Source organism: Mastacembelus armatus, chromosome 12 (genome assembly GCF_900324485.2).
Source record: "Mastacembelus armatus chromosome 12, fMasArm1.2, whole genome shotgun sequence".
NCBI classification, from domain to species: Eukaryota; Metazoa; Chordata; class Actinopteri; order Synbranchiformes; family Mastacembelidae; genus Mastacembelus; species Mastacembelus armatus.
The window spans coordinates 3,820,054-3,841,331 of record NC_046644.1 but is presented as its reverse complement, the minus strand read 5'-3'; the positions used below and the strand labels follow the sequence as shown (position 1 = coordinate 3,841,331).

Genomic DNA, 21,278 nt, shown 5'->3' with positions numbered 1-21,278 from the left:
CATTCTATTATTTCTTGGCTATTATTTTGAAAGAATCCAGAACAAAGGCTTTTATTTTGAGAGTGCAGCATGCTGTGGTGCACTCACATGACCTTCGATTAAAAGCTGAAGCTTAATTTTGAATACACACTATACTTCAGAAGGGTGCAGTCACTCCCTATGAATAAGGCAGAATTAGGCAGCCAGTCAGTCTAATTACCAACCACAGGCAGCTGTGGTCTCTGCTAATGCTGTGTGAGCTGTTGCTATGGTGACCTGAGCCCAGAATGGGAGGGGGAGTTACAGTGACACAGCACTTTAAGCAGGCACAGTACAGGAGAAGCTGAGAAAACTTCACCTCACAAAATGGAGGACTACAGAAAAACTATAAGATCTATCGAAATAATTCCATATTCCAAAAAATGAAGGATTTCAGCCTTCATTTGTGTTTTTCACCAGAACTCCTGGACCTCTTTTATAATGGGAGTGAATGAGAGATTGAGCAGTCACACTGTGGGTTTGGTCACCTGGTGGAAAAACTATAGGTCCTATCAAAATGAGAATAGTATAACCTGCAAGAAGACATTACTACTTTAATATATAAATTGTTTATAAAGCTGAAAGTTGACACAAGTAGAAAACTGACAAAAAAGTTGAAAAAAGTTGAAGAGCAAAAGCTAGGGTGCGTGATGTCACCAGTGACATCACCCACTCTAGCCTGCCAGAGGATTCCGCAATACACACCAATGGAGAAGTTGAAAAATGACCAAAAAACCACAAACAACTTTTGTGTCTATTTGCAGCTCAGCCAAGAAAGTAAAAACAACTTTTTTTCTGCCCATGAGTTTCAGGACACATTTTCTGGAGCTTACTGGAGCCTCTAGAGGTTGGTGTAGGTATAGCACCTCTGGTGTGTAGAGCTCCCAGTCGCACCCACTGGCATGGATACAGATCACCTCCACAACCAACTCCTCCTCACCTCCTTCTCCTTCCTTCTCAGAGGAGCCAGGAGGTCAAAAAAAAGAGTGGGGGGAGGGGTGGGGCATAGCAGCATTAGAGGACAGAACAATAAAAGGGACAGCAAAAATAAGAAAAGGCACAGATGACAAATAATAAATACAAGACAGTAAATTATAAATACATATATATAGCAACATACTGAACATCCAAAATTAAATCCAAAACAAACACAAAGCATCATGGGTCAGGTTCATAAAAACAGATAAAACAAACTCTTCACCATCTGATGATTGATGATTTTGTAGAAGTAGTAAAACTTAAGGTTTATAGATTTTATATTTATAATTAAACATAATGGCTCAGACTCAAATAATAGGTATGGACAATAGCTACAATTGCTGGTCTTGCATTGAGAACAATGTGATGATATTATCTGTTCTATTACCATTGAAATTTTTATGTCCCATTAACAGCAGAACTAATTTGTGGCTGTTTAGCAAAACTTCCTTAAAGCAGATTGATTCAATTATTCACAATTAATTATATATTTTAGATTAGATTATATTAATCTAACTGCAGGGAAACTCAGGTTACAGTTCACACCAATAAGCAAAAACGTTACAATAAAATAGAATAGAAAGTATGGAGTATGGAAAGTTAAATATAATATTAATTGTACTATATAAACTATATATATTTTTAAAGCAACTATGTTTTTGAGAGTAGAGCTGATGAAAGTTAGGTCACAGATGTTGATTTCTTTGCAAAGCCAAAAGCCTAAAGCCAAAAGTATTGTTGCAAATATTTCTTATCCTCTCCATAGTCAGTTTGAGCTCCTACACTCTTGAAAGTGCTGGCAAATAAGGTGTTTTTTTTTTTTTGTTTTTTTTTAAAAGTAATTTGCCCCCTTGATGTGGATATTCGTAATTCAACTGAGATTTGACACATCTGACAGCCACAGATTTAATGTCTTATATTGTTTTTTTAGTATATTTATACTATTCTGCTGAGATATATATACATATATATATATATATATATATATATACATACATACATATATCATATTTTATGTTCTATGTTGTATGTTTGTTTTGTATTCATGTATCAGGGTATCTGCAGGTTTCTAAGAGCTAGATTTAAGACTTTTTAAGACCTTTTTAATACCACACAATGAAATTTAAGACCAATTTTGTAGAAATAAAATAAAACATCCCACAATACAACCAATTACCATAACACACTGTTTATTGATATAAACTGTTTACACACTGTTTGATTTATTGTGTAAAACAAAAATAAAATGCCAGGTGTTTTCTGACAGGTTTCTGCAGCCACTTTGTCTTATTCACACCGCATGTGGGTCTCCAAAGCTTTCATACCCATTGTTCCGAGTTTTAAATTTTTTTTGCACAGCCTGCACCGGACCTCGAACACGTTGCCACTAACTGGACTTAACCACGGCACAAAATTAGGGTTTTGTAACCAATTGTCATTAAATTTACATTTACCCATGGCAAAAGACTAATGCTGAAACTTTCCGCAGTTCACGAAGCTGCCGGAAAGCATGTGTTAAATAAACTCCCCTCAAACGCGTATTTTAGTTGGTTCCACCTATTTCATTCTGCGTAACAAATACGCGAAAGGCTTTCAAATTGATTTCAAGATGAAAATAAAATCTTCTTTATGGGGTCGGTTAGATTTCACTTTAAGACCTTTGAAACGCGAATTTAAGACATTTTAATGCTAATTAAGGCCTTAGTTTTATAATATGGAATTTAAGACTTTTCAAGGATCCGCAGACACCCTGTGTATGTATTGGTGAGCCAGAGGAAAATTTCCACCACGATGGACAATAAAGTATTCTATTCTATATCCCTCCAGGAGTTGTCAAGCAGATTACAATGAATCCACTAAGATATATATTGTAAACTATTTGCAAGGAATGTGGAGGTTGAGCCATGACAACTGGACTTTTTTTTAGTTTTTTAGGTCAAAACATTTCACTACTCATCCAAGTAGCTTCATCAATATGAGGGAAAACTGGTAAAGAATATCAAATTTATCCTTCAGGTTGGTTTCACTACAACTCTAGCCTGAATACGCTCATTAGGTGAACTACGTAAAGGGGGTGAGAGTTATTAGACCCACACTCCTGAGTTGGTGAGTAATGAGGGAAATATTTTAACCGAAAAAACCCCCCAAAAAACAAGAAGTCCAATTTACCTGGATGACTGAGAATCTTCACAGACATATTTACCAGGAAATTATTTAAAAAAAAAAAAACATTTGGTAGTTGTAGACCACCACACTCCTTTGCCTTCTGTAGTTTTTCTTAACCCGATTCATGGTGGCTTATTTTTCCATAAGGATTTAGATATGCTTTGGTCCAGTGATTTGAAGTAATGAGGTGAGGGTTTAGTAAGAATCACTGAATACAGATTAGATTAGATTTTAGGGAGGATCATCATTTTCATGGTTGTGTAGAGAATATAAATACCATCAAGTAGTGAACATTAATGTGTTTATTATGTCTGGTTTATGAATATGATAAACCATCTTCAGAATTTCAAGGCACCAGGTATCCTTTGATGGTGGATTAGCCAGTTATATTAATGGGCAATGCAGGATATCAGTCTACAATCTGAGTGAGTTTCCCAATTCAATTCATAGGGCTAAACAGGGGGGAAGAACTGAGCAGAGAAACAAGATGAATTAACCAATTTGAACACAGCAGTATAAAAGCAGGTGGTTTGCAGAGGTGGAAAAGAAATTTGAGATCAATTTAGGTTCTGTGTCCTGTCTGAGTCTGAGGTCTAAACAGCAGTTTAGGAGGAAGCTCTAGGTAATTATGGAGACCAACTGAGATCAATGTGAGACAACCAGCACAGCCATGGATTACTTGTCTGATCTTGAGCTTACTGAGGCTCAGTCTGTACCACTGTGGGCTGGTCCGATTGCAGTCAGTCGGTGGGTTTCCTGGAGAGAGACAGCCGTTCCCAGAAGTCCTCAGCTGCAGGACTGGAGTCCATTTGTTGCTCTCCATCTGGCCGCTGCAGGGTTGTCCCGTGGAGTTTCATTGATGTGAGATGGTTAGCTGGAGGTTAGGGCAGCCACACGCGGAGAGGATGTCTTTCGGTCTCTTCTCCGAATGGGCAGTAAAAGCAGACTCTACCTCATCGTTCTTCTGTCGCTGCTCTCTTTCTGAGAGTCTTTTTCCTCAGAGCGAGAGGATCCTGGGAGTCTCTGAGTCTTTAGGAGTCTGCAGGAATCTGAAAAATCTGGGAAGTCCCTGGGTGTGTCTGTGTACTGTCTTTTTGTGTCTTACCGCGCTGGGCGGGCAATTGATCTGGTTGATTGATCACCGTGCTTGACACGATGTGGTTGGTCCAGGAGGTGTACCACCCTTGCTGGTGATTGGTTCACAGTCCCCTGACTGTGATGGTCCAGTCTCACTGGTCTGTGTGATGCGAGAGACTAATCTTTCCTTTAAGTGTTGTAAGTTTTTAAGAATATTTTCTAAAATGGGAACAATAGTTTCTTTTTCCACACGTCACTCTTAGCAACTAATCAGAGTCAATAGTTCAGCAACAAATGAAATGAAATAAATGAAAGTCAAAATTTCACATAGGTACATGGAGTAACCACAGGCATGAGTGACAGAAACAATGGCACTACCTTGCACCGTAGTCTGACCACACGTTACGTATTTAGGTCTGGTCGCACTCGCTCGCACAGAGACAAATAGTTTAGCTTGTCGTCAGAGTAAAAACACTGATTTTAACTCAAATGAGGATGAGTTTGGCTCCTCATTGTTTTGTATTGTACTGCACTAATCCGTCCCATCTACATTGACTGAAAGGCTCATTATGCGCGTCTTTGTATGGTCGTTCAGTGCGTCTTTTGTGTTCTCAGGTAAATCACATGACTATTCATCCTCAGACACACCCTCTTGCATATGGCCTTTCTGGACAAAAAGTGTCTTAGAAAATTTAAATCAGTGTATTGTTTACTGTGAATGTGTGAACAAGATGACATTCACAGCACTCTGAAGTAAACACTTTAGCCTACAACATGCAGGTCTCCAAGGTCTTGTGAACCAATGTTCTGTTTGTGTTTTATGGTCTTATTTCAGTGAGTAGAAAATTTTAGTTTTTCACTAACCATGCATAAACACTTTTTTCTCAAAAACACAATCATGTATAAACTTGCTGCTCACATATTATTGTAGCCAATTTTGTTCTGATTACAGTGTTATTAGACTTTAGACATTAATATGTTTAAAAGACACTGAAAAAAGCACAAATGTCAGGACATGTCAAAATTTGTCCAGGCCCCCAAGGGTCTGAGGGGGTTTGATGAGGGTGTATAATAATAATAATAACTGGATGGAAGTACCTGGTTTAGGAAGCAGAATAATGTTTGTTGAGTTCATGTTTGAGGGAATTGTTTGAGTTTCTTTATTTTCTGTTACTGTTCTTTAAAATATTGAAGTCATTATTGCCATTACATGATCTACTCATCATTAAGTCTTTCATCTACACTGTTCAGGAATGAAACAATGTCTGCCTTAGTTAGAATAATCTGTGATGAACACAATTTACTATAAAAGTTTCTAAAGGTATTATTTATTTCTGTCAGGTCTTGTGTGATATTTCTAGCTGAATTCATAATAGAGGAAATGGTTGTTGTTTCTCAGTTTAATTTTAGTTGATTAGCTAAGAATCTGCAGGATTTGTTGCCTTGGTCAAAGTTCTCAGGACATACAGTGGGTACGGAAAGTATTCAGACCCCTTTACATTTTTCACTCTTTGTGTCATTGCAGCCATTTGCCAAAATCAAAAAAGTTCATTTTATTTCTCATTAATGTACACTCAGCACCCCATCTTGACAGAAAAAAACAGAAATGTAGAAATTTTTGCAAATTTATTAAAAAAGAAAACCTGAAATATCACATGGTCATAAGTATTCAGACCCTGTGCTCAGTATTGAGTAGAAGCACCCTTTTGAGCTAGTACAGCCATGAGTCTTCTTGGGAATGATGCAACAAGTTTTTCACACCTGGATTTGGGGATCCTCTGCCATCCTTCATTGCAGATCCTCTCCAGTTCTGTCAGGTTGGATGGTGAACGTTGGTGGACAGCCATTTTCAGGTCTCTCCAGAGATGCTCAATTGGGTTTAGGTCAGGGCTCTGGCTGGGCCAGTCAAGAACGGTCACAGAGTTGTTCCGAAGCCACTCCTTTGTTATTTTAGCTGTGTGGTCATGGTCCTGTTGAAAGGTGAACCTTTGGCCCAGTCTGAGGTCCTGAGCACTCTGGAAGAGGTTTTTCTTCCAGGATATCTCTGTACTTGGCCGCATTCATCTTTCCTTCAATTGCAACCAGTCGTCCTGTCCCTGCAGCTGAAAAACACCCCCACAACATGATGCTCCCACCACCATGTTTCACTGTAGGGATTGTATTGGACAGGTGATGAGCAGTGCCTGGTTTTCTCCACACATACCGCTTAGAATTAACACCAAAAAGTTCAATCTTGGTCTCATCAGACCTGAGAATCTTATTTCTCATAGTCTGGGAGTCCGTCATGTGTTTTTTGGCAAACTCTATGCGGGCTTTCATGTGTCTTGCACTGAGGAGAGGCTTCCGTCGGGCCACTCTGCCATAAAGCCCCGACTGGTGGAGGGCTGCAGTGATAGTTGACTTTGTGGAACTTTCTCCCATCTCCCTACTGCATCTCTGGAGCTCAGCCACAGTGATCTTTGGGTTCTTCTTTACCTCTCTCACCAAGGCTCTTCTCCCACGATTGCTCAGTTTGGCTGGACGGCCAGGTCTAGGAAGAGTTCTGGTCGTCCCAAACTTTTTCCATTTGAGGATTATGGAGGCCACTGTGCTCTTAGGAACCTTGAGTGCTGCAGAAATTCTTTTGTAACCTTGGCCAGATCTGTGCCTTGCCACAATTCTGTCTCTGAGCTCCTTGGGCAGTTCCTTCGACCTCATGATTCTCATTTGCTCTGACATGCACTGTGAGCTGTAAGGTCTTATATAGACAGGTGTGTGCCTTTCCTAATCAAGTCCAATCAGTTTAATTAAACACAGCTGGACTCCAATGAAGGAGCAAAACCATCTCAAGGAGGATCAGAAGAAATGGACAGCATGTGAGTTAAATATGAGTGTCACTGCAAAGGGTCTGAATACTTATGACCATGTGATATTTCAGTTTTTCTTTTTTAATAAATTTGCAAAAATTTCTACATTTCTGTTTTTTTCTGTCAAGATGGGGTGCTGAGTGTACATTAATGAGAAATAAAATGAACTTTTTTGATTTTGGCAAATGGCTGCAATGACACAAAGAGTGAAAAATTTAAAGGGGTCTGAATACTTTCCGTACCCACTGTAAACTTAGAATGGAACTGGTCTTTTATTCATTTAATTTAATTCAAATTTTAACTTTGTCAGATCGGTCAGTGTATTCTCTTCCGGTGAACCAGCATAAGCAGTCTCTAATGTTTGAATTTCTTGTTCCAGTTCTATTCCTAGTGAGGTCTCTTGTGTTTCAACTGTGATGAGAAGGAGATTATTTTCCCTCTTATAACTGCCTTTGCTGTTTCCCAGAGAACACATGCTGAGGTTTCTGGCAGGTCATTAGCTTCTAGAAATATTGCTCACTTCGCTTAGAGACAGTTAATAAAATCTTGATATCTAAGTAATGATGTATTAAATCTCCAAGATCTATTCGATGGTGTGTCTCTTTTTCTGGTGACAGAAATAGACTATGATACATGACCACTGAGTGATAGAGTGAATCAGTGTCTGCAATATCCATCATGATTGAATTACTGAATAAGAAATAATCCAAATGAATGAGTGATGAACTGGTGAGAAGAATGCGTATTGCCTAACATTAGGGTGACAAGATAACTAAGCATCGCAGAGACCAAAATCAGACATTTATTGTTTTAGCATGTCTACAGACTGCAAGATATGGTTATTTCCTGCTGTACTGAGCCTGTGGGTTACATGCTACACTCCTATTACAGGTGTATCTCAATAAATTAGAATATCATCAAAAAGTTTATTTCAGTAATTCAATTCAAAAAGTGAAATTCATATATAGATTCATTACACACAGACTGATTATTTTAAGTGTATTTTTCTTTTAAAATTATTATAACTTATAGCTAATGAAAACCCAAACTAATTGTACTCAACTCAAGTGATTTTAGTATAAAGACACCTGTGTCTGGAAGGTCCAGTCACTGGTTAATCAGTATTCCTGGTTACTATTACACCATAAAGATGAAAGAACACTCCATGCAACTCTGAGAAAAGATTACTGAAATGTATAAATCAGGGGATGGATACAAAAAAAATTCCAAGGCATTGAACATCCGCCACAGTTCAGTTAAACCCATCATCAGGAAATGGAAGGAATATGTCACATCTAGAGCTAACTATATCAGGCAGTCCTCACAAACTGAGCAGCTGAGATGGAAGACCTAGCCTAATTCTGACTCTGCATACAACAACTGTTGCCTGGGTTCTTTGCCAGTCAAAGCTTTATGGGAGAGTAGTAAAGAGAAAGCCAATCAAAAGCGACAGAAAAGGTTTAATGACAATAAGGTGAAGGTTCTGACATTAATTAATTGACATTATTTTGTAGAAACCTGTTTTCACTTTGACAATAGAGTTGAGCTTAACCTTTGACAGAGTTTTTTTTTGTCAAAAAAGGCCAATTATATTGACCACAATTGATTAATAAAATCAATAAAAGGGTAAAACATCCAAGAGGGTGAATAGTTTTTATAGGCACTGTATATGCTGGTGATATTCAAGTCTTTGTTTTGTTTTGGCATGTTAACTATTACAAATCTGCTCTCTGAATCTGTGGTCGTGCTATGATGGGTGTAGTTTACTTTAGTGTTTATCATAATGGCGACTCCTTTTTGTTTGGAGTTATAACAGGTTGAATACAGGTGAGTAAACTGGTGAAATGAATACATGTTCTGCTGTCTTTGCTAAATGAGGCGAAAGGAAAAAACATGCAACATTTCCAAAAGTAACAAGACAATGACGGTCAATGTGATCGAAGACTCGCCACCAAAATCCAAGATGAGAAAATATGATGACGCGTATCTTAGTCTTGGATTAATGGCGAATGTGGTAGGAGATAAAAGAGTACTCTGTGTGCTGTCTCACAAAACTCTGGCAGCAGACTATTTGAAAGCTAATACACTGAAAAGAGACTTAGAAACCTTACACCTGTCACACTGGTAAGCCACTCTAGTTTTTCAGGTGGCTCACTGCAGATACCATGACTTCAGCCTTCATTTTCATATTTGTACTTGTTTTTGCACGGTTTGTAGAGTTTGTTCCAAAAATATGTCCAATGTATAACCAACTCATTGCAGCCACTGATATTGTTAAAATATACACCTTTATTTGCTAAAAATGTTTTTGAAAATATTTTACTTTATTGTTATAGTCATAAGATAACTGCATCTTTCAGATTTTTAGTAAAAATATTGTCTATAAACTGACAGACTCAAATTTTGCTGGGGGTAGGGGGGACCAGAAATGTTTCCTTCTCCAAAGGGGGCCTGACAGAAAAAGTTTGAGAACCACTGGTCTAGCTGGTTAAATGTAGACAAGGAGTGATAAGTGTGATGTGTTTATGCGTGCGCATGAGTGTCCGTATTTGTTTGTGCGTGTGTGCATGTGCACACATATGTGCAGGTCTGTCTGTGTTCCCCTCTTCCCAATCAAAAATTGTAAAGTTTTTCAGAGAGATGCAGCACTCTTGACATTGCTAAGATATAGGGGCATGAACACACAGACCATCAACATTGTGTTGCAAATCAGTCAACAGCGTCACCAGAAACGTATTGACAAAAAAAAAAAAAAAAAAGACACTAATTAACTGCCAAAAATTTCAGAAGAACCAAATGTGAAGCTGCCAGGAACCCACTATCCTCCAGTACTGTCATATTCTAGATCTGCAATATACCTAGAGTGCCCAGAAGTACAAGGTGTTCAGTGCTCAGAGACATAGCCAAGGTAAGGAAGGCTAAAACCCAACCACCACTGAACAGGACACATAGGTTGAAACATCAAGACTGGGCCACAAAATATCTGAAGACAGATCTTTCAAAGGTTTTATGGACTGATGAAATGAGAGTGACTCTTGACGGAGCAGATATGATGGGACGGTGGCTGGATCAGTAACACAGAGCTTCACTTCGACTCAAACGTCAGCAAGGCAGAGGAGGGGTACTGGTATAGGCTGGTATTATTAAAGAGGACCTAGTTGGACCTTTTTAGGGTTGAAGATGGAGTCAAAATAAACTCTCAAACCTACTGCCTGTTTTAAGAAGACACTTTCTTCAAGCAAGGGAAAAGTCTGCATCTTTCAAGAAGACCATAATTTTTATGCAGGACAACGCTCCATTGCATGCACTGAAGTACTCCACTGCATAGCTAGCCAGTGAAGGCCTTAAACATGAAAACTTGAACATGAACTTTTAGGACCTGCTTAAATAGGAAATTTACAATGAAGGACAACAGTACACCTCTCTGAACAGTGTCTCAGAGGCTGTGGTTGCTGCTGCACAGAAAGCTTATCAACAGAACAAGAAACCGACACATTCCATGGATGGAAGACTTAACTGTTACAAAAAAAATAAATAAATAAAAAAGGTGGCTATTGGCACTATAGTTATTCAATAATAAAATTAATCATCAAAAATACAACTTGGCTAATAATTGTGCACATTGTGTAAGACAAAGGATAGAAGGGGACATATACAGTCATAAACAAACAAAATTATGAAACTGACCTTTCCAACTACTTCCAGTCTTTTTGGTGAGACCTTCAGTGCTTTTAGTCTAAACTGCTTACCATATGACCATGAAGCAGTAAGAAACGAACGAGAGTTGCCAAGCTTTAGTAGAGCCGGGGAGTGAATTGACGGTTGTGGTACAGCTGTCCGTTGATATACAGTTTATCCACTGCTATGACCACTTTAGACCCATTTCTTCCTGATGGGAACAGGGCTCTGTATCAATCCAGGATCTCCTTAGGGAACTGGTCGTTGACGCAGTAGTCTATTCCTTTTAGCTCCCTGCCTCTGCTTTTCACAAGCTCCGTCTGCATGAAATGTTCAATTTTCGCAACAATCGGTCTTGGTCACTGGCCGCCCGTCTTCTTCTTCCCTTCCAAACAATGCACCAGGTGGAATGTGATGCTTTTCACTGTGTCTTCTGGGAGCTTCAACTGCTTTACAATAAAGTATTTCACCGTAATCTCTGGATCTTCCTCCACCTGCCATGGGATGCCCAATATCACCAGATTATCCCTCATGCTTCAGGCCTAAAGTTTGATGATCAATTTTTTAATCCTTTTATTTTCTTCTGAGATCTTTGTCATGTCCTCAGTCAGAGTTTTCACTGAGCTCCAGAGCCGTTCATTATCATTCACCTCTCCAGAGACTCTCGCAAGGCCTGAAATTCTTTATGTGGCATGGCATCTAGGCTGGATAAATTTTTATCAATGGAGTCTAATATGTCGTTCATATCTGCGCCAGGTGTTGTACCGAAATCCTACTCCACAGAGAGATGATACTCCTCAGCATGTGAACGCACATCACACAGTTGATAGGAGGTACAATGCATTTAATGGTGAAGGCTCTCTGTTTAAAACAGCCGTTCATCAATGTTTTCACACAGCTATCACCAAGACCATACATGGAAGCGTTATATAAACTTAAATCTATAAGCAGAAATTGAAGTAGTTTGGATAAAGAATAAAGAAAACCCATGACTGAATCTATTCCACCTCTAAGGTACTGAGGATTGGACAGCATTAGGAATAAAGCTACCAAGCTGCTTATGATTTGTCTGGGAAGTAGGATTTCGGCACAACAGCGGGGGTGAAACGGAGACTCTTCGGGTCTAGACCTTTTCAAAGAGGTTTTACTTTCTTTCTTCCTAACTGCTTCTTGGAAGCATTCCTCAATATAGTCTTCAAGCTCCTTCAGAGTGGTAATGTTGTAATAATAAAGGATATAATAAAAAGTTTTGTTTGTTTATCTGAGTACCGCCATGTTGCATTCTGCACAGTCTGGGAAAGTCTTGCCACACTACAGCACCATCTCACCCAACACATGGTTGTTTTAATTTTAGTTTTAATTTAATTTCCTTCCACCACCATCTCCAGTTCAGTAATATCAACACTTCAAGTTACTTCATGGAGAGCTTTTCTATAAAGTAAGCATCAGTGTCAGACATGTGACCTAAGCTGGTTGTCCTGTGAGCTTTAAAACATCACCAGGTCTAGTCCATGTGCATAAAGTGAGCCCTGATCATAATAAATCAAATGCCATCAATACAGAATAAGCGCACACAAATGGCCAACAAAATTCTACAGTACAGCTGCCTGTACCTATGTACTGTAGCCACAGTCACACATTTACTGCTTTTAGCTGTGCAGCAATTAACAGTTTGTGGAATTAACTTGGATTAGCTGAGCCACATTTGAATAACATGGCGCTGATTAGTACAGAAGATCTGGCAGGGTATACAGCTTATTCTCAGTCTGCTATTATAAACCAACTAATAAAAATCTAACTGGTCTACAAGCACATGCACAGGTAGGGCTCAACCTATGCAGAGCACATGCCCTTTTTCTCCTTCCACTTCGAAGTGCCTTTTTTTTTTTTTTGGAGGTTTTTTGTTTTTTTTCCACATCAAATATCCAAATATGCATACAGTAGCATTTCTTCTTTTATAAAATGAGATTTTGGCCAAATGTATTTTAGAACAGGAAAAACTGAGCGTCCATATTGCTACAACAAACTTTGTAACCTGTTGATGAAAATGTAATGTGATGCCACTGTTTTAATGACGGACAAATTGCACATTTGCACACGTTCATTGGTCAAAAACCTGGCCGTAACTGCATTTGAGTTTGACACAAAGCGACTGAGTAATGCTCGTCAGCTAGGTAAAAAATATTTTTTTAGTAATTTCTTCTTTTGATTTATGGCTATCTGGTGACACACATTTAATCATATTATATGGTCAAAGCATGATTAATGTTTATGATGTTAATATGCGTGTATTTGCTAGCTAGCTAATTTTTGAATCTAATATTCTATACTGTCCGCTAGTCTTCACATGTATAAACATAGTAAAACGGTTTTACTACGGTAATGTTGCAGCAACTAAAAAAACATTACAGAATCAGGTCACTGTGAAACCTTTATATTTTATCGTGCAGAATGTAATGTGTGTACACACACCTATTATTTGGGACTAGTAGTTTGTGTTATTTATTTGTCATTAAGATGTGACCAATAAAAAAAAGGGGGGGGGCTTTTTCCCTATGTAACTAAAATGAACTCAAAAGCGCAGTATGATGCTAAACCATAGCAGCACAGCTCACAGAGCTAAGATTATCACTATTAAACCACATTTTCTGAGATGTCTGCTTGTGAATTACACTAACACTAGACAAGAGGTAGTGGACCACAGAGAAACTGCATGTTGATATTGTTTATCCTCAGGTATCCTTTTATCTCAGGAAACAAGATGTAAATTCTTGAAGGAGAAAGTTATCCTAGAGTGAATTGGTCATGCACAAAATCTTAGTTTACAACATTTCTGCAAGATATTTCAATGCACTATGAAAGTACATAGTTTCATTTTGTAATATAAAAAAAAAAAAAAAAAAAAAACAGTGTGGTGGTTGTATATTACAAGCATATGTTTGAGAGTTTTGCTCCTGTAATACAGTGTCGGTGTTGCTTTGGGACTCTGCACAGCAATACCTGCAACCTGTCAACTTTTATTGCATTTACAGATGTTTCAAGCTTCCCCATTTCTTAGTTGTGTCATAAAGTGTTAGATGTCTTACTGCCGGAATGTGTGATCTGGAGTGGACAGAATAAGAGGACTGACCTGTTTGTCTGAGTGGTCAGCAATGCGGTAGATCAGCGGTGGGACTGAGCCTTCTTCAGTTTTCCCAACCTCACTGCGAAAATGTTCACTCGCAGGCAGACAACTGGGGAGCACACACAAATAAGTTAAGGAGTGGGTGAGAAAAGCCCATATCTCTGCTCGTACAGCTCCCATGACATTAGCTGTAAATCACAGTCTTCACTCTTCATCTGTGGTGATGATCCTGAGCAGTGATGTGACATGGAGAGCAGTGTTCATTTTGTTGATGAAATATTTTCGACGACAGGTTTTCACTGACAAAAACGAGACGGTAACTAAATAAAAATTAAGTGATGACGATGAAAAATAAACAAAAATATATTGACATTTTCGTTGACTAATAAAAACGAGACGAAAATGTGAGTGAGGGACGTATTTAGAAAAGATCCAATCAGAATTAATCTTCTTAGACGCACACGCACATTTGAAAAGTAACTGATCCACCTAGTGACGCGGGATACGCGAGTACACAACATCATCATAGCCTACACTGGGTTTGTGTCTGACTTAAACTATAATGAAATGGAAACAGCTGGAGAAAACAAAGAGAAGGTATATGGGTCAGTTTCACATTTGATGCAATGGCATTACTGCTAAATACAGTTTTTCTTTTAAATATTTTGGAGTTGACCTTTTGCTTTAAAGAATGAAGAATGTCATATGCAGGTTATAAACAATGCATCTAACTTTTGGTCTTTTATGGAAAGGCCATATTCCATATATATTTAATGAAACTTGTTTTTATTTAATTTTAATTTAGAATATTTTATATATTACAATAGTTTAACTAAATTACACTTAAATCAAACCCAATATATTTTAGTCGACTAAAATCTTATGCTATTTAGTCGACTAAAACTAGACTAAAACTAAAACAAAGCAGATGACTAAAATATGACTAAAATTAAAATTGCATTTTAGTCAAAAGTCTATGACTAAAACTAAATTAAAATCTGCTGTCAAAACTGAAACACTGATGGAGAGAAAAGGTTGCTTTACCTGGCAGGCAGCTTGTAGATGTAACTGCAGCCATCTTCAGTCCAGATGATGACTTTGTCTGCAGCAATGAACTCTCCTCCAGTCCAGGCCTGGTCATTGTCACTGGGCACCGAGCAGAGCAACGAGTAGTCACCCGCATCAAACACCTGACACACACGTCAGAACATGTCAGTCATCTGTTAACATCATGCAATTCAGACCTATGCTGAGATTAATATGTAAATGTTACTAAGCCTGACATAATAAGATTGCTGTCACCAGCAGCTTTGGTCAGATCAGGCTACTGCCATTATCTCAGTCCAACCTAGTATCTTGAGTGGTACTGCATGCCCTTACCCTCCAGTACTTGGAGCAGACAACCAACAGACTGCTCTGAGTGAAGGTACAGAAGGAAATACTTTGACAGCCATGACAGTAGATGGGTTTGGACTCTTCTTCAAACACTGGGTCCAGGTCCTGGGCACACACAAACACAAGTTACAAATTAGAGGCTAATATTAACATTTGGGATTCATTCATCTATTTATTATCTATACCGACTTATTCCTATTCAGAGTGACAGGGATCTGCTGGAGCCAGCTCTCTTTAGGCAGGGGTACACCCTGGACAGGTCACCAGTCCATCACAGGGCCACATAGAGAGAGACAACCACACACCCTCACACTCACTCCTATGGGCAATTTAGAATCGCCAATCACCAAGAAACCAGAGACCCGGAGTAAACCCGCATAAGCACAGGGAGAACATGCAAACTCCAAATAGTAAGGCCCCTGCTGGGTTTCGAACCAGGAACTTCCTTGCTGTGAGGAAATAGTGCTAACCACTCAGCCACCATGTTGCTTAATATTTGAGATTAACACATGAAATTTATAGAATGTTAACATAAAAAAAAATATAATAGTAATCAAGAAAAGATGGCGGTGCGTGCACATTGCAAGGCTCAGAGGCTCTGCAGCTTTTACAATAATTTTCCTGCCAATTTCGGGTCTGGTTGTTCAGAACTGCTTTGTTTTAACATCGTACACCTGGTAGGAACTTTTGGACATCGGTCACCAACAGTTTTATCACCAATCTTCAATTTATCCCTGAGATCTCCAGAACATCGGGGGCTAAGCATACTACCCGGCCAGACGTAAGTTCTCACAGACGGCGTCGAGACTCTAAACAAAGATGGGGGAACCATAGAGAGCTAAGAGCTAAGCTAAAGCTAACGCTGCACAGTATTTTAAAAAAAAAAAAAAAAAAACCGATGAAATAAACCTTTGCATCACCCCAACTAAGAGACCTTTGGACCGTAATGTCATGAACTTCACAAAAACATGAAATAAATAAATAGTGGCGTGCCTGACAATGCTAATAAGCTAGCAGGACACCACACTTTCCAGGCAGACATAACGGCAGATGACTCTGGTACCAGAGGCGCTGTAGTATATCCTACTGTATATTTATGTAAACAAAGCTTGGCGTACAAACTCTGTCACTGCTGGGAATCAATGTTCAAGTAACCTAGAATTTTTTCATGGTTAAGTCTTTTTTTCTGCCAAGAGAGTTCACCTCCACCATTAAAACCACAGCTTATATCCCCCTAGATGCTAATGCTAAGCTCACTATGAACAAACTTCACTAATTTGGTGGACATATCAGCATAGGTTTTTCTAGAACTGGGAAATTCTCTGGTCTCTCCATCAGTATTGTTGAGCACCTCCCTCGCACACTAGTTGCTGCTGCATTGGTGAGAGGGATGCAGCTGTGCCTCCAGACACAGATCCACAGACACCAGCAGATACCGGAAAATAACAGCATCTCAGGTGTAAAGAGGGGAAGAGGGTAACATGCACGTTGTGCAAAGGACCAAAAGAAAAAAAGCAGCCAGCACTTTCATCTTGCAAAGAGTAGGAGGTGATATCCTGCAAGTCCTAAGCTTTCTATGCACAGGCCTGTGTAAAGGGTTAATGGGGCCACTTGGTTTGTCAACAGTAAAAATCACAAATTTTACCTCTTCCCAACAGGGGAAACCAACAACCATCAAGAATGCATGATTATATAGTGTCATGGCTGTGCAGTCAAAAAATGTTGTTATAATGGCAGTCAATGAGGCAAAAACATCCACGAACAGTAAATTAGTCAGAAAACATTTAAATCTGATGCTGCACAAAAACTAACAATGCATCAAAATCAGTGTTGTTACTAATCTTTGACATATCCAAGACTGTGATGGGGGGTAAAAAATATCCAGTCCACCGTAACTTTTTATATTGAAAATAAGTCATTTTGTGTGTGTGTTTTTTCCCCAAATCTGTGACATCACTTACGAAATTGGCATTTAAAGAGTTAAAATCCTGGGATTTTTTTAACATTTAGTAGTAGTATTTTTAGTAGTACAGAGCACAAGACTGCTGGTTTCTTTTAATACATAAGCATCTGTAGGCCAGTACCTGCATCCTGCTGACCTCAGCTGTGATGATCCACACCTTCAAAATCCCAGTCACTGACACTGCCACCACGGTGTCCTCTACAGAGATACAGAGAGCAGCATTAGTGTCTCATATTTAATCATACAAAAATTTCAAAGTCATGTTAGTATGACATGTTCATAACAGGCTAATTCGATTTATTGGTATCAACCTCATAGGGCAGCTACTGCTCCACTCAAACACGACTACACTGTATTTCAAGGGACAGGTTAAGATTAAAATATGTGCCCTGCTCATCATTAAAGTCATTGTTCCAGATGACTTTCTAGCAAGTGGCTCATTGACTAACCTGGTTCTGTATACAGCAACATTCTACAAGAAAACCACATGATCCTCACAACCGTGGGATTATCAAAATATTTAATTTTTTATATTCTTAATATTAACAGTATTATTAAAAATATTCCCATAGTTCACTTCACCATAAATTCTCAAATAGTGGCCTTTAGCAACTATAATTACTGCTGAGTTTACAGAATAAGCACTGCAGAAATTTAAATTATACTAAATTTACCACACGATTTCACACCCCCTCAGTGTTTTTACAACACATTTTTTAGCAACAGGCTTCTGACTGATCTGAAACTCATTTTACATCATTTTTCACTTCTTTGGTTGACACAGAACTTAATCTGTTTGAAAGCTAACACTAAGCACATTCCAACAACACAAGTCCTATTTCTCTACCACTAAAACTCACTGAAAGACCAGCCAAGGAAATGTAGAAATAAATGTCAAATTATGAAGCAATGATTATGAATTTTGTCTTACTTTTGCTGTTAGGTGATCATCAGCTTTTTTTATATAAACAAAGATTTTGATTATGTCATTTTTGAGCAGTATTCTTAAAAATGGCCCAGGGCCTAACAGGCTAAATGGAACACTAAGTGAGCAGCTTTACGTGCAAAAACTCACCTAGAAAAAAAAAAAAAAAAAAAAAAAATCATTCTATCAATTTAATTGGCAGTTAAGTTGTTTCCACTTCCACCCAGTTTTCTCACCTTGTGTTCGGTGGGATCGGATGATGCTCATAGAGCTGATCCAGTCAGGAGAGATCTTGGACACCAGTGAGTACAGGACCTCCAAGCTGGTTGCATCTACCACAAGGATTTCGGGGTAATGGCCATTACAAAGCAGACGGCCTTCCCTCTGAGTACCAATAGGGAACTGGTAAAACTGGAGAACCACGAAGGACAAACATAAAGGACAGGACAGAGAGACCAAAAAGTCAGGAGACATGACAGCAGAATAGTTAACTGACAAAAATCTTATCAAAACCATTTTTAGTCTTCCAACAACTTTAAGGGCAAAACAACTATTGAATGACAGCGAATGAGTCTTTATTAAACTAGTGGGTTCTGTGCCATGAAAATGTATTTTATTTTTTAATTAATTAATAATTAGCTATGGTACAATAGTAGAAGCAGTGGCACTCATTTATTTTACCATTTACAGGATGTGAGCATGTATCTTACCTGTATTCCAGTGTGAGCACAGGCCAGTTTGGTGAATTCAATACAGCGTCCATCATTCACATCCCATAAGCACATCTCCCTGAAACATGAACAAACCTAAGTTAGACAAGTAAGAAAAGAGGGCTATGGTGTAAAGACATTGTTCCATGCAAAAATACACTCGAAGTCCAGTTCTGTCACTTTTGTCAAGTGACACACATGGAAAACACAAGCTAATTACAGCTCATCTTGTGAAAAACTCACAGGTGAACCAAAATATTTGACAACTAAACCTCTATCCTGAAGCTTTTTGGGTAGCTTTGCTGTTAATGTACAATGACAATAATGAATGTTTTTGAGTGAATACTTCCTTTTTTTTTTTTTTTTTTTTTTTAAAATCACTCAGTGTGTTGATGCCATTTCAAAGCTTATCATCTATGTGTGTATGTGTAACAAAACTGTACTCACCCACTCTCTGATGCACTGACAATATACTGTTTGTCACTGCATGCGCTGGCTTTAGAAAGACAGGTGATGGAGGCTGTATGTCCAAACAACATGGCTCTGGGACAAATCTGAGGGAGAGAAGTGAGAGGAGCAGAGTGAAGGTTAAAGTAAAATGATGAGAAGCAGAATAAATAAAACACGATCTCCTTCATCCTCAACAGTACCTCCAGATCAGGTGTCATGTCCCACAGGCAGATCTGTCCATCATGGCAGCCAGTAATGATGGTACTGAAGTCATCCATCACCAATAGGCTGCTGATGCAGTGGGTGGGAGCCATGCGGCCCCAGAGCACTATGGGTAGAACCAGACTGTTTCCCGACATAGTGATAATGTATCTGAAAAGAAACAGTGAAGAAGAGAGATCCAGAGGGACTTAATGAGACAGAGATGAAAAATGGAAACAACATATTGATCTGACAACCAACAGTATAGATGTGATCATAATAAATGTCTGCACGGTATATGTTTTGTTATTTTAGGGGAAGTTACTTGATTTCATCATTTTTCAATTATGTCTCAACACCTAGCTATCACACTGAGGTTGTCAGTTTTGGCACCAATTGGCATGAACAGTGTCCAAAATTAAAACTTAGCCATATCATTCGTCCAGGCTCACACACACAGACCTTGAATCACGAATCACTGTCACGAAGACACGTACAGAAACAGCTTTGGCCTTAAGACGATAGATGAACAACAGAGCCCACAGTTTCACATGAAATCCAACAGTCTGTGCTGTCGTGCTACGTCTACGTTAACATTAGCTAATAATTAACTGTGGCGTTGCGTTCTGCACAGTCTGTTCAAAGTAATGGGGAAACGTTTACACTACGCTGTGTGACAGTCACAGGCAAAGAGCAACACAGCAAACAGAGGAACACCCTGCAGACACTGAACCAAAAGCTAACTGATTAATGGGCAGTTTAAGCTGTTCAGTGATCTGTGAAGTGCTAACGCTAGGTTACACCTGCAATGTCGCGACTTCCGGAGTTAGCAACATAGCTAATAGAATCAAAATACAATATTGAAAATTGTAGATACGTACCAGAAAAAAAACGCTCTAGTTAAACATTTCCTTCTAACGAAAGGTTTATAGGCAAACGCTCCCCGCGTGACAAATAGAAATACAAACTCCCCCGTTTTTCGTCTTATTTTTATCTGTTTTCCACCGACAAAATCAACCTACTCGGCCACCTAATCACGCGACAACGAAGACCCGCATCCGGTATTATGTTTTCAAAATAAAGTTGTTCTCCGATTGTTTCAGTAGTTGTACGAAGATGAAATTTTTCTCTATTAACGGATAAAAGAATCAACAAGTATTACAGCAAGTAATAATATGGAAACACGGAGGATTCTTTATTTCTATATCTAGTTGTTTATTTCTGTATATCTGCTTAACGTTTAAACGCGAGAGCTTATTCTTATCGAGCCCAGAAGTGTTCAAAATAAAATAAATAAGCCACTAAATAAAAGAAATAATTATACGACTGAATGCATACAAAATAATAATAACATGACAATAACATTGTAAAATAATCAAACACATTTTTCAAATTTTGCTCATTATTAAGAAATTTCTTAATTTTTCCTTAAATGAACATAACTTAAATAACAGAAATAGGCCACTATGAAATACGTAGTTCCTGCCTTTCACCCAGAGAGCTGGGATAGGCTCCAGCAGATCCCTGTGACCCTAATTAGGAATAAGCGGGTACAAATAATGGATGGATGGATGGATGGAAATACGTAGTTATTTCAATAGAGACAATATCACCTTGAAACTGTAAAATAATCAAAACCATTTTTAAAACTTAGTTCATTATGAAATATTTTTAATCAGATTTTGAAATCTGCATAATTATTCTAAAATATTGTTTCATCTTGCTTATTCTCACAATAACATTAACA

At 38.5% G+C, this 21,278-nt stretch overlaps 1 protein-coding gene across 3 annotated transcripts in view; it reads right to left on the bottom strand.

The window, feature by feature from the left end:
* The window catches only part of wdr7 (WD repeat domain 7), a 128,189-nt gene extending 107,614 nt beyond the window's left edge, over positions 1–20,575 (bottom strand). For 2 of the 3 annotated variants that reach the window (XM_026297077.1, XM_033325469.1), the window contains exons 1-10: positions 20,413–20,575; positions 19,531–19,702; positions 19,328–19,434; positions 18,881–18,959; positions 18,407–18,581; positions 17,367–17,443; positions 15,268–15,387; positions 14,932–15,077; positions 13,894–13,996; positions 852–971 (exon numbers count right to left, since the gene is read on the bottom strand). In XM_026297077.1, the coding sequence (XP_026152862.1) occupies positions 852–971; positions 13,894–13,996; positions 14,932–15,077; positions 15,268–15,387; positions 17,367–17,443; positions 18,407–18,581; positions 18,881–18,959; positions 19,328–19,434; positions 19,531–19,689 (1,086 nt within the window). In that variant the 5' untranslated portion in view covers positions 19,690–19,702; positions 20,413–20,575. The remainder of the gene's footprint in view (positions 1–851; positions 972–13,893; positions 13,997–14,931; positions 15,078–15,267; positions 15,388–17,366; positions 17,444–18,406; positions 18,582–18,880; positions 18,960–19,327; positions 19,435–19,530; positions 19,703–20,412) is intronic. The other variant, XM_026297078.1, reaches the window with a different exon arrangement.
* Between the last annotated feature and the right edge of the window lie 703 nt (positions 20,576–21,278).